The sequence below is a fragment of the Pongo abelii genome, chromosome X (assembly GCF_028885655.2).
Source record: "Pongo abelii isolate AG06213 chromosome X, NHGRI_mPonAbe1-v2.0_pri, whole genome shotgun sequence".
NCBI lineage: Eukaryota > Metazoa > Chordata > Mammalia > Primates > Hominidae > Pongo > Pongo abelii.
This window is the reverse complement of record NC_072008.2, coordinates 142,111,703-142,124,304: the sequence shown is the minus strand read 5'-3', so window position 1 is coordinate 142,124,304 and position 12,602 is coordinate 142,111,703. Positions and strand designations below refer to the sequence as shown.

At 40.9% G+C, this 12,602-nt stretch overlaps 1 protein-coding gene across 3 annotated transcripts in view; it reads right to left on the bottom strand.

The window, feature by feature from the left end:
* The window catches only part of SLC9A6 (solute carrier family 9 member A6), a 62,106-nt gene that overhangs the window by 12,352 nt on the left and 37,152 nt on the right, over positions 1-12,602 (bottom strand). For 2 of the 3 annotated variants that reach the window (XM_054543982.2, NM_001131528.1), the window contains 4 exon segments: positions 12,286-12,397; positions 10,508-10,661; positions 4,793-4,823; positions 1,443-1,522 (listed from right to left, as the gene is read on the bottom strand). In XM_054543982.2, coding sequence (XP_054399957.1) covers positions 1,443-1,522; positions 4,793-4,823; positions 10,508-10,661; positions 12,286-12,397 — 377 coding nt within the window. 3 annotated transcript variants of the gene reach the window in all.

The window sequence follows — 12,602 nt, the reverse complement described above, 5'->3', positions numbered from 1 at the left end:
TTATTGCTAAATTAGAGGGATGAAAAAGCTCCAAGAGATATGAGAGTGGCTTATATCCAAAACCCTGATAATGGAGCCAAAAGTAATGACATAATCTTTAAAAAATTTTAAGAGCCAGGCTCTCTTTCTCTAATGGGAGTCTTAATATCCCAGATATGCTTGCATTCTTGTTTCCATACAATAATTTAATTTTGAAGTACTTGCAAACAGTGAATGCAAAAATTACCAAACAGAACATGGTAAGTAGTAGCTTCTAATCATTAAGTGCCAAGTGATTTTTCTTAAATATACAAGGCTTTCATCAGAAAGTTGAAAGCAAGGACAAATTTCTTACACGGTTGTCTCCAATTTGCTTCAATAGAACATAAACCAAGTTTTGAATCATTTACTGATAAATCAGAGCCTGAAAGAACTCCATGGCTCTTTTTGCTAGGTGAATTTTCAAATAAGAAATTAATTTTAATAATGATAAAATGTTTAAAAGGCATGATTTAAAGCAGTGGTCCCCAACCCTTTTGGCACCAGGGACCGGTTTTGTGGAAGACAATTTTTCCGTGGACGGGGCTGGGAACAAAACAGTTTTGGGATAAAACTGTTCCACCTCACATCATCAGACATTAGATTCTCATAAGGAGTATATAACCTAGATCCCCCGCATGTGCAGTTCACAACAGGGTTCGGGCTCCTGTGAGAATCTAATGCTGCTCATCTGACAGGAGGCGGAGCTCAGGCGATAATGTTCACTGGCCCATTGCTCACCTCCTGCTGTGAGGCCCGGTTCCCAACAGGCCATGGACCAGTACTGGTCCGTGGCCTGGGAGTTGGGGATCCCTGATTTAAAGAGGTTATAGAATATCAACACTACTCAAAGTACAGCTATGAAACAGACTTACAACAGGGCAAGAAGGAAATCTGGCAAACAAAAACATTAGCTATCTGTGGCATGCTGAACAGAGAATCTCCTAGTCTTTGGAAAGGTCAGGGGAAAAAAGTGTATTGCTGAACAGCGCAGTATCGAACATTATCGCATTTTGATTTCATTCTCATACTTTTTCCCAAGCCTTTCCTCTCTTACCCTGCCAAGTACGCAGACAAGAACCAAGAAATACCTTCTGTGGGATTCACTAAATTAGCTAAAGGACAACAAATATTAAAGTTTGCTCAATAAATAAACCTATATATGAAAGAAAGTATGTCATTTGGGCTTTGGTTCCCTTTACACAGCCAGCTTCTGAAATGACCAGTCCCTACGGTTTCATGGGTTTGAAGAAGAATCTGTCTGTGTGGGTTTCCTTTTCCACAGCACTGATGGGGAAAGGGAAGATGAAAAGTAGGTTTTATATTCCGCTCCAGGAAGAGAATAGTCAAAACACTTGTTCCATTAAACTGTAATTATCTATGTCCACACTATCCTTTTTTTTTTTTTCCTTAATTAAGGATACTTATGATCAAAGTTGTACCACATCCGGAAAAGCCAAGCACTCTCTGCTTTGGTAGTTCTCCTTTCATTTTCAGGAACACCCTGCAGATAGATAATATAGAAATCAATATCTATACAAAGATATGAACATTTATTTAGAGCCATTCCTTTGGAGAATCAGAAATAGAGACTACTATATTATAAGACACTCTCCAACAAGGAGAAATTTAATAGCTTGTATATTGCAGCTTTGGAATAAGAAATTGAAATGTTTTTCTGAACACCTCTATTACTCAGGCTGCTTGCTAACTTACGAATCTACTCTCACTTAAAAAATCAATGTGGGGGCCAGGCACGGTGGCTCATGCCTGCAATCCCAGCACTTTGGGAGGCCGAGGCAGGCAGATCACGAGATCAGGAGTTCAAGACCAGCCTGACCAACATGGTGAAACTCCATCTCTACTAAAAATACAAAAATTAGCCGGGCATGGTGGGGCGTGCCTGTAATCCCAGCTACTCAGGAGGCTGAGGCAGGAGGTTCACTTGAACCCAGGAGGTGGAGGTTGCAGTGAGCCGAGATCGTGCCACTGCACTCCAGACTCAGCGACAGAGTGAGACTCCGTCTCAAAAAAAAAGAAAAAAAAATCAATGTGGTATAATTCATGTACTGAACCTGAAAGACTTAACTCTCAATGTAATAATAGCACCTTAGAAAATATCACATCAACATCCCTATATTTGGGAGTCGTCATGGATCTCAAAAATAACTAGCAACTTCAAAGTTGCTACTATGTTCTTGAAACACTAGCAAAATAAAAACAAGTAGGGAAATTCCATGGTAAGCCTGACCAGCTAGGAGGGGAAACTAACATAGCAAGTAGGCGTCTTCTAAAAGTTTCCAAAAATATAAACTGTGTCTTTATTTGTAATACAGTGCAGTCAGCAGTTGGGCAGTTAGGCAATCTGCTTCCAGTCCCAGCTTATTGACATTAAGTAGTTTAAGCAAGTCCCTTTCTCTCTCTGGGCCCGAATTTCTTCATGTATAAAAACATGATGAGGGTTAGAGAATTCTGAAGGCCCTTTCCGGTGCTCATGTTCTATGTTTCCATAATCTTCTTTTCTAAAATCACAGAATTTAGGCCAGACACAGTGGCTCATGCCTGTAATCCCAACACTTTGGGAAGCCAAGGCGGGTGTATCACTTGAGGTCAGGAGTTCGAGTCCAGCCTGACCAATATGGGGAAACCCCGTCTCTACTAAAAACACACAAAAAAATGAGCTGGGCGTGGTGGCAGGCACCTATAGTCTCAGCTACCTGGAAGGGTGAGGCAAGAGAATTGCTTGAATCTGGGAGGTGGAGGTTGCAGTGAGCTGAGATCGTGCCACTGCACTCTAGCATGACCGACAGAGTGAAACTTCATCTCAGTAAGTAAGTAAATAAATAAATAAATAAGCAAGCAAGCACAGAGTTTAGATTCTGGGTTTTGGCTTCTTCCTGTCTTTCCTAATGCTCAAAATAAATTTCTCTCTCCTTCAACATGTCACGTGTCATGTATCAACTTATATATAACACAAAAATGTTTGGAAACACTGTATGGGCTTACAAAAGCTGAAGAACACCTGCAATTCCTTTCATCTCATAGAAGTATCTTTCTGTGCCTCCACCTCTTGAAGAACAACATTTCACCACATGAACACCTGTACATCCCACCCCCACATACTCCATACTTAGTATAATGTTCCTCTGTGCTTTCTCGTGGACATTCAAAATATTAAAGAAACAATATAACCAAGACAGCCACAGGGTTTTGTTTGTTTGTTTTTGTTTTTCCAGACAGAGTCTCGCTCTGTTGCCCAGGCTGGAGTGCAGTGGCACGATCTCGGCTCACTGCAACCTCCACCTCCCGGGTTCAAGTGATTCTCCTGCCTCAGTTTCCTGAGTAGCTGGGACTACAGGCGCCCACCATCATGCCCAGCTAATTCCTGTATTTTTAGCAGAGACAGGGTTTCACCATGTTGGCCAGGCTGGTCTCGAATTCCTGACCTCAGGCAATCCACCCGCCTTGGCCTCCCAATATGCTGGGATTACAGGCGTGAGCCACCATGCCCGGCCCAGCCATAGGGTTTTGAAGGCAAGGGGAAAAAAACGGTCCTTTGTTCTGTATGTCACGACTGGCACTCAGCTACCTGGCTCTCTCCCTGTCACTCCTTTTCCATTTCTCCTCTGTGGTTACACAGGTGACACAGCTGGTGGAGATGTATACAGACAGCGATCGAGCATTTGTCTTTTGAACTGCATGATTAACTTTATTCTTGTTTTGACACAGGGAGGAGGCACTGATGAGTTATTACCCCTTGGACACTACGCCAGGAGCCCGGCATCATGGGAATTTATCCAGCTTCGTTTTTACAAGTATGTCAAGCTCATGGAATTCTACTTTAAGGCTCTGACCACAAGAGTCAAGTACTTACTATATCTCATACATACATTCACACTCATCACTCAACAGCTAACAAAATTAGCATTTAGGAAATGAATCTGAGAAATTTTTTTTTTAACCTCACCCTGAAGACAAATATACTGACTGTGGTTTGTTTCAGATAAGAAAAAAATTGCGTTTTGAAAGAGATGCTTTCCATGTACAAAAATCTAATTTCTGTGATTTCTCATCTAACGTCTGATATGGAGGCACATATTCAATGGTGCTCAGAAGCAACTGAAAAACAGATGGAAAATACCAGACAAGGGTAGTCAGTCTAGAGAGGGCAGCGAGTTACAATGCATTCAGTCCAACGGGCTCAAGTTCATAGCAACAACTGAGAAACTGACACAACGAAAGGAAGGAAGCAAGGAAATGTGGCCAAGGCTGAGGGGCAAGGTAAGAAAGTGCGTTCCCCTGAGCAGGCAGGGAAGACTGGTTGAAGATTCAAAAGCCTCTGGGCAGTTATCTAGGGCAGCTGCTGGTCATCCAATTTGAAAGTTACACATGAAGAGCAGCTGGAGTGGGGCTTACATCAGAGACAAGCCTTCATGCGCAAACCAAAGTGGAAAAAGCCTCCCCGTGCCAGAGGAGTCACTCGAAAACCCAGGAGTGCTTAAGAGACTGCTCTCCTCTGGGACAAAAGCCCAGGCAGGATGGCCCAGAGACATGAAAGCTGTCACCCTTGATAACCACACACTATGGCACTGTGGCAAACTTGGTTTTGTCTCTATGGAGCAGTGAGAAAAGCCAGGAATGATATCATTCCTCCAAAGCTGAGGCAAAGAGGACAGGATCTAAATAGAAGGATGAAGTTTATAGTAGATTGTTTTCTTTCCAAATGACTGCACATTTGACAGAAATGCCAGGAACAACAAAACCGCATATTTACCAAGTGTTCTTGGTCTGAATCAACACCAACCCTAAAGGAGAAAGACAAAGAGCAAATGAGATTTGGAAGCCAAAAAATGGTCTATTCACACATGTACATTGTCAGGCAACTACTTTTCTCAACACAGAAGCTATGGAATGGTTAATGTTTTCTTGCTTCTCTATGGCTGTTGATGCAGATTTTTGGCTCCTGCCACTTTCCTTAGCAACAGCTTGGATTCTAAGGCAAGCAGGGTGTACCCATGATTCTCTTCCTGCAATCTTACTTACCAGTTTCAGAAAAAAACAGCATTTTTTTCTCTGAATATAGGTCCACTCGAAGAGGAATCAGGGAGAGCAGCACTGCCCTAGTTGCTAAATAAGAATTACTGGGTAGCTTCAAAAACAAGGATGGCACAGTGCAATTCACCTCGCAGCTCTCATGGCAACATTCTGTTACGATGACTGAAGAGAGGGTCCAATTACAGGTTTTTCATAGGCTAATGGATAGACATTAGCCTTGCTTCTTCACAATTCTTTTTTTATCTGCTTAAAATTCCTGCTTTCTGTATCCCAGGGAAAAGCTTCATTACAAAGTTCTCTGGCTCCTCTCTATTCCCTAAACACAGACACTCACCAACTCTGTTCATTCCTCCTCTAAACAGTCTCTCAAGTCTTCTCTCCTTTCCATCCCAACTGCTCAAGGGCAGCCCTCATCCTGAGGCTCACGGGCTCTGTCGTGGAAGCTTTTCCAGCTGCCAGGCTCTCCCCGAGAGTCAGCTGTCGCCAGCATAGAGCTCGCTGTGTTACTCCCTTGACAAAGGACTCTGAGAGTGGCTTACAACCCAGATGGTCAAGTCTGAAGTCTTTTGTGGGGCATTCAAGACTCTCTACAAACTAGCATCCCCACCCCACTCCAACCTACTTTTCCATCCTCATTTCCCATCATTCTCTTCTACATGCCCCATTCTAGCTATACCTGCCTGCTCATCTCCCCAAATCCATCCTCTCCTGAGCCTCCCATGCCTTTGCTCATGCTGTTCTCTCCAGCTGCAATGTGCTTTCCCTCATTTTTAAAGCGATTTTCAAGTTCCAAAGTAACCATTCTATGACCCCTTCAAGCAGAATCATTTTCTCCTCTGTGCATCTGCAGCACTTTCTACAGTCCTTTATTATGATACTTAGCACAGTAGAGTATAGTTATTTACCTGTCAGTCTCCCCAAAAAGACTGTGAGTTCCTTGAGGGTAAAGGCCATGTCTCAATTCATCTCTGTATCCCCAGAGTCTAGCACAGTACCTGACACACAATAGGTGCTCAAATGTTTATTGATTAAATTAACTACTACAGACAACACAGAAAAAATAGCAGTACTAGAAGCTGTAGCAGTAGCATCCCAGAACACAAATAACACTGAAGGGAGAAAATGATGCAAGGCTGCATCTGGAAAGCAAGGGAACCATGATCAAGGACTTGAAAACGGATTGCTATGACCAGATTCATAATTCAAAGAATGGCTCATTTTTCCTTTGTTAAAATGGCCAGGAGCCGTTTAACATCTTCTCAGTCACATTAAACTCTAACCACATTTATGCATCTCGAGTGACATCTAGTGGTCTTGAAGATAGCACACTTGTAATAAATGGTACATTATTAGAAGCTAAGTCAATGTAATAAACATTTATAGAGCACTTATTATTTGCCAGGCACTGTACTAGGCACAGGGCATAGAAATGAATTAAACATGGCCCCTGCCTTCAAGGAACTCACAGACTAGTGGGGGAAACCAACACAACTAGGGCATAATCCCTAAGGGCTTCTACCAGGGAGCTCTGGGTTCAAATCTGGACTTGGCTGCTTTCTAGCTGTGTTAACTCACTCAAGTGATGCAGTCCTATAAATCATCACTTTATCACCTGGAAAATGGGGCTAATATCCACCACACAGAGCTGCTGCAAGGATTTAATGAGAAAATGTATGAAAAGGTTTTAAAAGAGTATCTGAAACATTAACACTAAGTGGTAGCTCTTATAACAATATTATTACAAGACTGAATAAAATAAGTGCTACAATGGAGAGGCCCAATGTTGCACCAACAGAAGAGTGGTTCTGAGGGAAAAGAACAGAGGGAAAAGGAGGTGGCACTTAGCTGTGTCATTTACTGACAGTGAAAGAGCATTCCAGGCAGAGGGAATGGTATGAGCAAAGGCTCAGAGACGCAGAAGTGCAAAGCATGTGTAGTAAATGATAGAGAGCCAAATGTGACTGTCACAAACTATGTGAAAGAACATGGGAATAGTTGGCTATTTCAAATTTACCGTGGACCCACCGTCCACACGACAGCTAAAATGAACCTTTTACACTGTAAATGACTTCATGTCACTCCCTTGCTTTAAAATCCTCCAGGATTTCCAATTGTATTTTAAAATCCAAATCCCTTACCATGTTCCACAAGACTATATATTAGGGGTCCACAAAGTACAGTCTACGGGCCACATCAGCACCTCTTCTGTTTTTGTAAATAAAGTTTTACTGGGATACAACCACGTCAATTGATTTAAATATTGTCTAGGGCTGCTTTCACACTGGAGTTGAGTAGCTGAGACAGATCATATGGCCTCCAAAGCCTGACATATTTACTCTCTGGCCCTTGACAGTAAAAGTGTGCAGAACCCCTACTTCCATAGGATCTTGCCAACCTCACTTCCTATCTACCCTTCAGTCACTATACTCCGGCCATGAGAGTTTTTTTCCTGTTCATTCAACAGGCCAAGTTTGTCCCTTCCTCAGGACTTTTGTACAACTTGCTCTTCCCTCTGCCTAGACTGCTCTTCTTCCTGATGACTGTTTAACTGGCAACATCTAGTCACGTAGGTAAGACTGAACTCAAATATAACCTCTCAAAGAAACCGTCCCTGGCCTCCTTGTATAAAACACACCCCCATCCCCAGTCACTATCACAGTACCTTGCCCAATTCCCATCATAGCTTTTAATATCATCTGCAGTTGTCAGGTTCATTTATGTGTTACTAGCTTATTGTCTGTCTTCTCTCACTAAAGTATAGATGTTATGAGTCGAGGAACCTTTTCTATCTTATTATGATCACTGTGCTTCTCTAGAGCAGGATTTCTTAACCCTAGCATTACTGACATTCTGGCCTAGATAATTCTCTGTTGGCAGGTGGTGAGGAGCCTGTCCTATGCATTGTAGCATGTTTAGCAGCATCCTTGGCCTCTACTCACTAGATGCCAGCAGCGGCCCCCTCTTCCAGTTGTGACAACCAAAAATGTCTCCAGAAAGTGCCAAATGTCCCTTGGGGGGGGGTGGGACAAAATTATCCCCAGTTAAGAAGCACCGAGGCTGGGGGGGATGGCTCATGCCTGTAATCCCAACACTTTGGGAGGCTGAGGCGGGCGAATCACTTGAGGCCAGGAGTTTGAGACCAGCCTGGCCAACATGGTGAAACTCCATCTCTACTAAAAATACAAAAATTAGCCAGGTGTGGTGGCGCATGCCTGTAGTCCCAGCTACTTGGGAGGCTGAGGCAGGAGAATTGCTTGAACCTGGGAGGTGGAGGTTGCAATGAGCCGAGATTGCACCACTGCACTCCAGCCTGAGCGACAGAGCAAGACTCTGTCTCAAAAAAAAAAAAAAAAAAAAGAAAAAGAAAAAGAAAAAGAACCACTGAATTGTAACCTACAGTGCCCAGCACATGGCTGGTGTTCAGTAAATGTTTATCGAATGAATGAATAAAAGGTATATTTGAAATGCTGTGCTAAGAACTTTACAGATATTAGCTCACTGAATCCTTACAACAACCCAAGGAGGTAGGTACTATGACATACATGTTACAGATGAGGAAACTGAGGCTTTAAAAGGTTAAAGAACTTGCCGAAGATCACAGAATTCATCAGTGAAGGGGCAAGAACTCAAAGCCAAGTCTAAGTCTGCATGAATCTTAAACTTTCAGGACTTAGCAGTGCCCTTAAAATTGTACTAGACAAATTTGGGGGGAAGGAAGAGAAGCTTAAAATACAGCCCCTGTTCACGAAGAGGCCAAGAATAATACCAATAAAACAAGAAGACAATAAGAAGTAACCTAAGACTATAAGACAATATTATAATTAAGTGACCAACTATGTTACAGGACAGGCACTATGCAGCCAAAGAGCTTTGACAGCTAGTGATGTAGATTAAATTTTGTGTGAGTAGGTATGTTTTTGTCTTTTCTTTTTGCGGGGACGGTAAGCGTAGATATTTTGTTTGGTTTGTTCTTACATTTAATTTTGTTATCCTTAGGACAATGAGGGAAAGTCTTCATCTACAAGCTCTTGAGAAAAGAAAGGAACTGTGTCCTTTCAAAATGTACCATGCCCATTATTTGATGAAATTAATTTCTAAAAGAAATTAAGAAAGACTGGAGGCTCCTCTGCCTGCCATTTAATTATCCAGATGACCTTGAACAACTCAGAATCTTTCTAAGCCTCTATGTCATCACTTGTAAAATGGAGTTATCATGTTTGGATAAATATGTAAAATGTACTTAGCACAATGCCCAGCACATAGTAAGTGTTCAATAAATGCCAGTTCCTCCCTAAAGTAATAATTAAGGTTATAAGAACATTATTTTTGTGTATTTTATACTATGCACAATAAAAGCACAGAAATTATAAGAGATTTGAATAGTAAAGAGAAATTAAGACAATAACAACAACATTCAAAGTGTGATTTAGGGCTGGCTGGTTTTTAGAAGTCTTAAAAAAGGCGTAATAGAATTTAAAAAAATGGAGGACAGGATCTATAAAGTATGAAATACTATTTTCTCTAATGAGTCCTATGTATTCTGGAAGCTTGGTGGTTCTTAATGTCTATGAAGTTTCAGCCAAACACAGAACTCAAATCTACAAAGGCTTTAGCAGCATAGGCTGCTGTATCCATGGAAACAAATGCAGAACTCTTGAGATACAAGGGAGCTTTCAAATTGAATACATTAACTGGTACACATTCAAGACTAAGACCTCACGATCTCGGCTTTGGATTGTTAGGTTAAAAACAGTGCTGATCAGAAAGATGATAATATCTAGTAGTGATTAGGGTTGGGGTAAACTGCATTGTCTCATACATTGCAGGTGGAAGGCAAATTTTTTATCTGACCTGGTGATATTGATCAAAAGCCTTAAATATATATATATCCTTTTGAGCAAGCAATTTCATTTCTAGACATGCATTCTAAGAAATAATCAAACAAGTACACAGTGGTGTATACATTTAAGAATGTTCACATTGTTAACGGTAGTAGTAACAGCAAAATCCTCAAATGGTAATGGTAATAGCAAAATCCTAGAAGCAATACAAAAGTCCAACAACAGGGATTTGATTAAATAAATCAGGACATATGCAGCCATTAAAACAATGATGTAAATATATTTACAATGTAAATGTCCATGCTATATTACATTTAAAAATCAGGCTACAAGAGTACCTTCAGTGTTGCCCCTTTTTGTCAAAAATATATATCATGTATAGCAAAAGGTCTGGAAAAATATCCCTCAAAGTCTTAACAATGAATTTTTCTTTTGCATATATATTTTCCTTTTTCTGTACTAAATATTACATACTTTTTAAAAGGAAAACATAAAACATTACAGATTCTCCAAAGCTTAAAAACTGAAAACAGGCAGAAAAATAAACCAAATTAAAATTTAATCTTAAAATGAGGTCTCTAGTTAGTACCTACCTGATATGCAAGCATGACAGCATTGCAGTGGTGCCACCGCCAAATACCCACACAGTAAAAAACACAATCAGAAGCGTGGTGCTGAACATCATTTGCCGTGCATAAGTGGCAGTATCTCGAATGGCCAAGGCAAATGCCATTGCACCACGAAGGCCTACAGGGGAACAGAAAAGGTATTTCTTCAATAACTCATTACCAATGCAAGCTTCATAAATTCAGAGCAAGAAAGCACGTTCTAAAAACTTAGAAGCATGTGAACAAATATGCAGTAAATATTAACATACTTAAATATGTACAGGCTGTGCATGGTGGCTCACATCTGTAATCCCAGCACTTTGGGAGGCCGAGGTGGGCAGATCACCTGAGGTCAGGAGTTTGAGACCAGCCTGACCAACATGCTGAAACCCCGTCTCTACTAAAAATACAAAAATCAGCCGGCCATGATGGCGCACGCCTGTAATCCCAGCTACTCGGGAGGCTGAGGCAGACTTTCTTGAACCAGGGAGGCAGAGGTTACAGTGAGCTGAGATCGTACCACTGCACTCCAACCTGAGTGACAGAGCAAGACTCCATCTCGAAAAAAAAAAAAAAAAAGTACAACTAGAAATAGAATTTGGATATGTTACTTACTGACATGCATTGATGTTTTAGTAATTTTTTTAAATTCACTTTTCATTTACAAACAGTAAAATTCACTCTTTTTGGTCTATAGCCACATGAGTATTGGCAAATTCATAGAGGTGTGTGTGACTACTACTACAATCAAGACACAGAATGGTTTCATCATCCCTCTCCCTGTCAAATTTCTTTGTATTACCCTTTTTTAGTCTAACCTCTTGTCACTCCATCAAACCCCTGGCAACCACTGATGCATTCCCCATCGCTATGACTTTGTCTTTTTGTGAATGTCATATAAAGGGAATCACACAGCAGGTAACCTTTCAAGACTGGTTTCTTGCACTTAGCATAATGCCTCTGAGATTCATCCATGTTGTATGGGTAAATTGTTCTTTTTAGTGCACAGTAGTATTCCATAGCATGGATGTATCACAGTTTGATTAGCTATTTGATCACTGAGAGACAGACAAGTGGGTTGTTTCCAGGTTTTGGCAATTATGAAAAGAACTGCTATAAACATTCACTTACTGGTTTTTGTTTGAAAATGACTTCATCCTTATCTTTCTCACGTTGTATGACATAATTCTGAACCAAGGATTTGGAACCAGAATATGAAAAATTCCCACAGAAGGGAATGGGACACTATATATATATATATATATATATATATATATATATATATATATATATATATACACTTTTTTTTTCTATTCAAGGATGCAACTTCAATGTTTAAAGGAGTATTATAGGCCAGGCGTGGTGCCTCATGCCTATAATCCTAGCACTTTGAAAGGCCAAGGTGGGTGGATTACTTGAGGTCAGGAGTTCGTGACCAGCCTGGCTAACATGGCGAAACCCCATCTCTACTAAAAATACAAAAAATAGCCAGGCATATTGGTGCGCGCCTGTAATCCCAGCTACTTGGGAGGCCGAGGCACGAGAATTGCTTGAACCTGGGAGGCAGAGGTTGCAGTGAGCCAAGATCGTGCCACTGCACTACAGCCTGGGCGACAGAGTGAAACAGTGTCTCTAAATAAATAAATAATATAAAAATAAAGGAGTATTATATGACCAGCATAACAGCTCAGTTTTACAACAAGCTGGCATACGCATTGTGAATGGTTGCTTGAGGTGGGCAAGAGAAGAAAGTTATAACTTACCAGCAAACATCATCATGTGTTGAAAATTTGATCCAATCTTACTTCTTCTACCCAAATTAAGTAAGAGGGACAAGGGGTAAATATTGGCAGCTCTTCCCAAGAAAATAGCAACCTAAAATTATTAATAGGTTAAGGATCATTTCATTTTACTATTAATATTATTTAGACTATACATTCAAGATGGTGAAAGACTATTTTAGAGAACTCAGTTTCTAACAGACAGTCTCTTGGTTCCATTGTCTAACATAGCACTGTCCAATAGAACTTTCTGCAACGATGGAAATTTTCTATATCTGCACTGTCCAATTTGGTGAGCA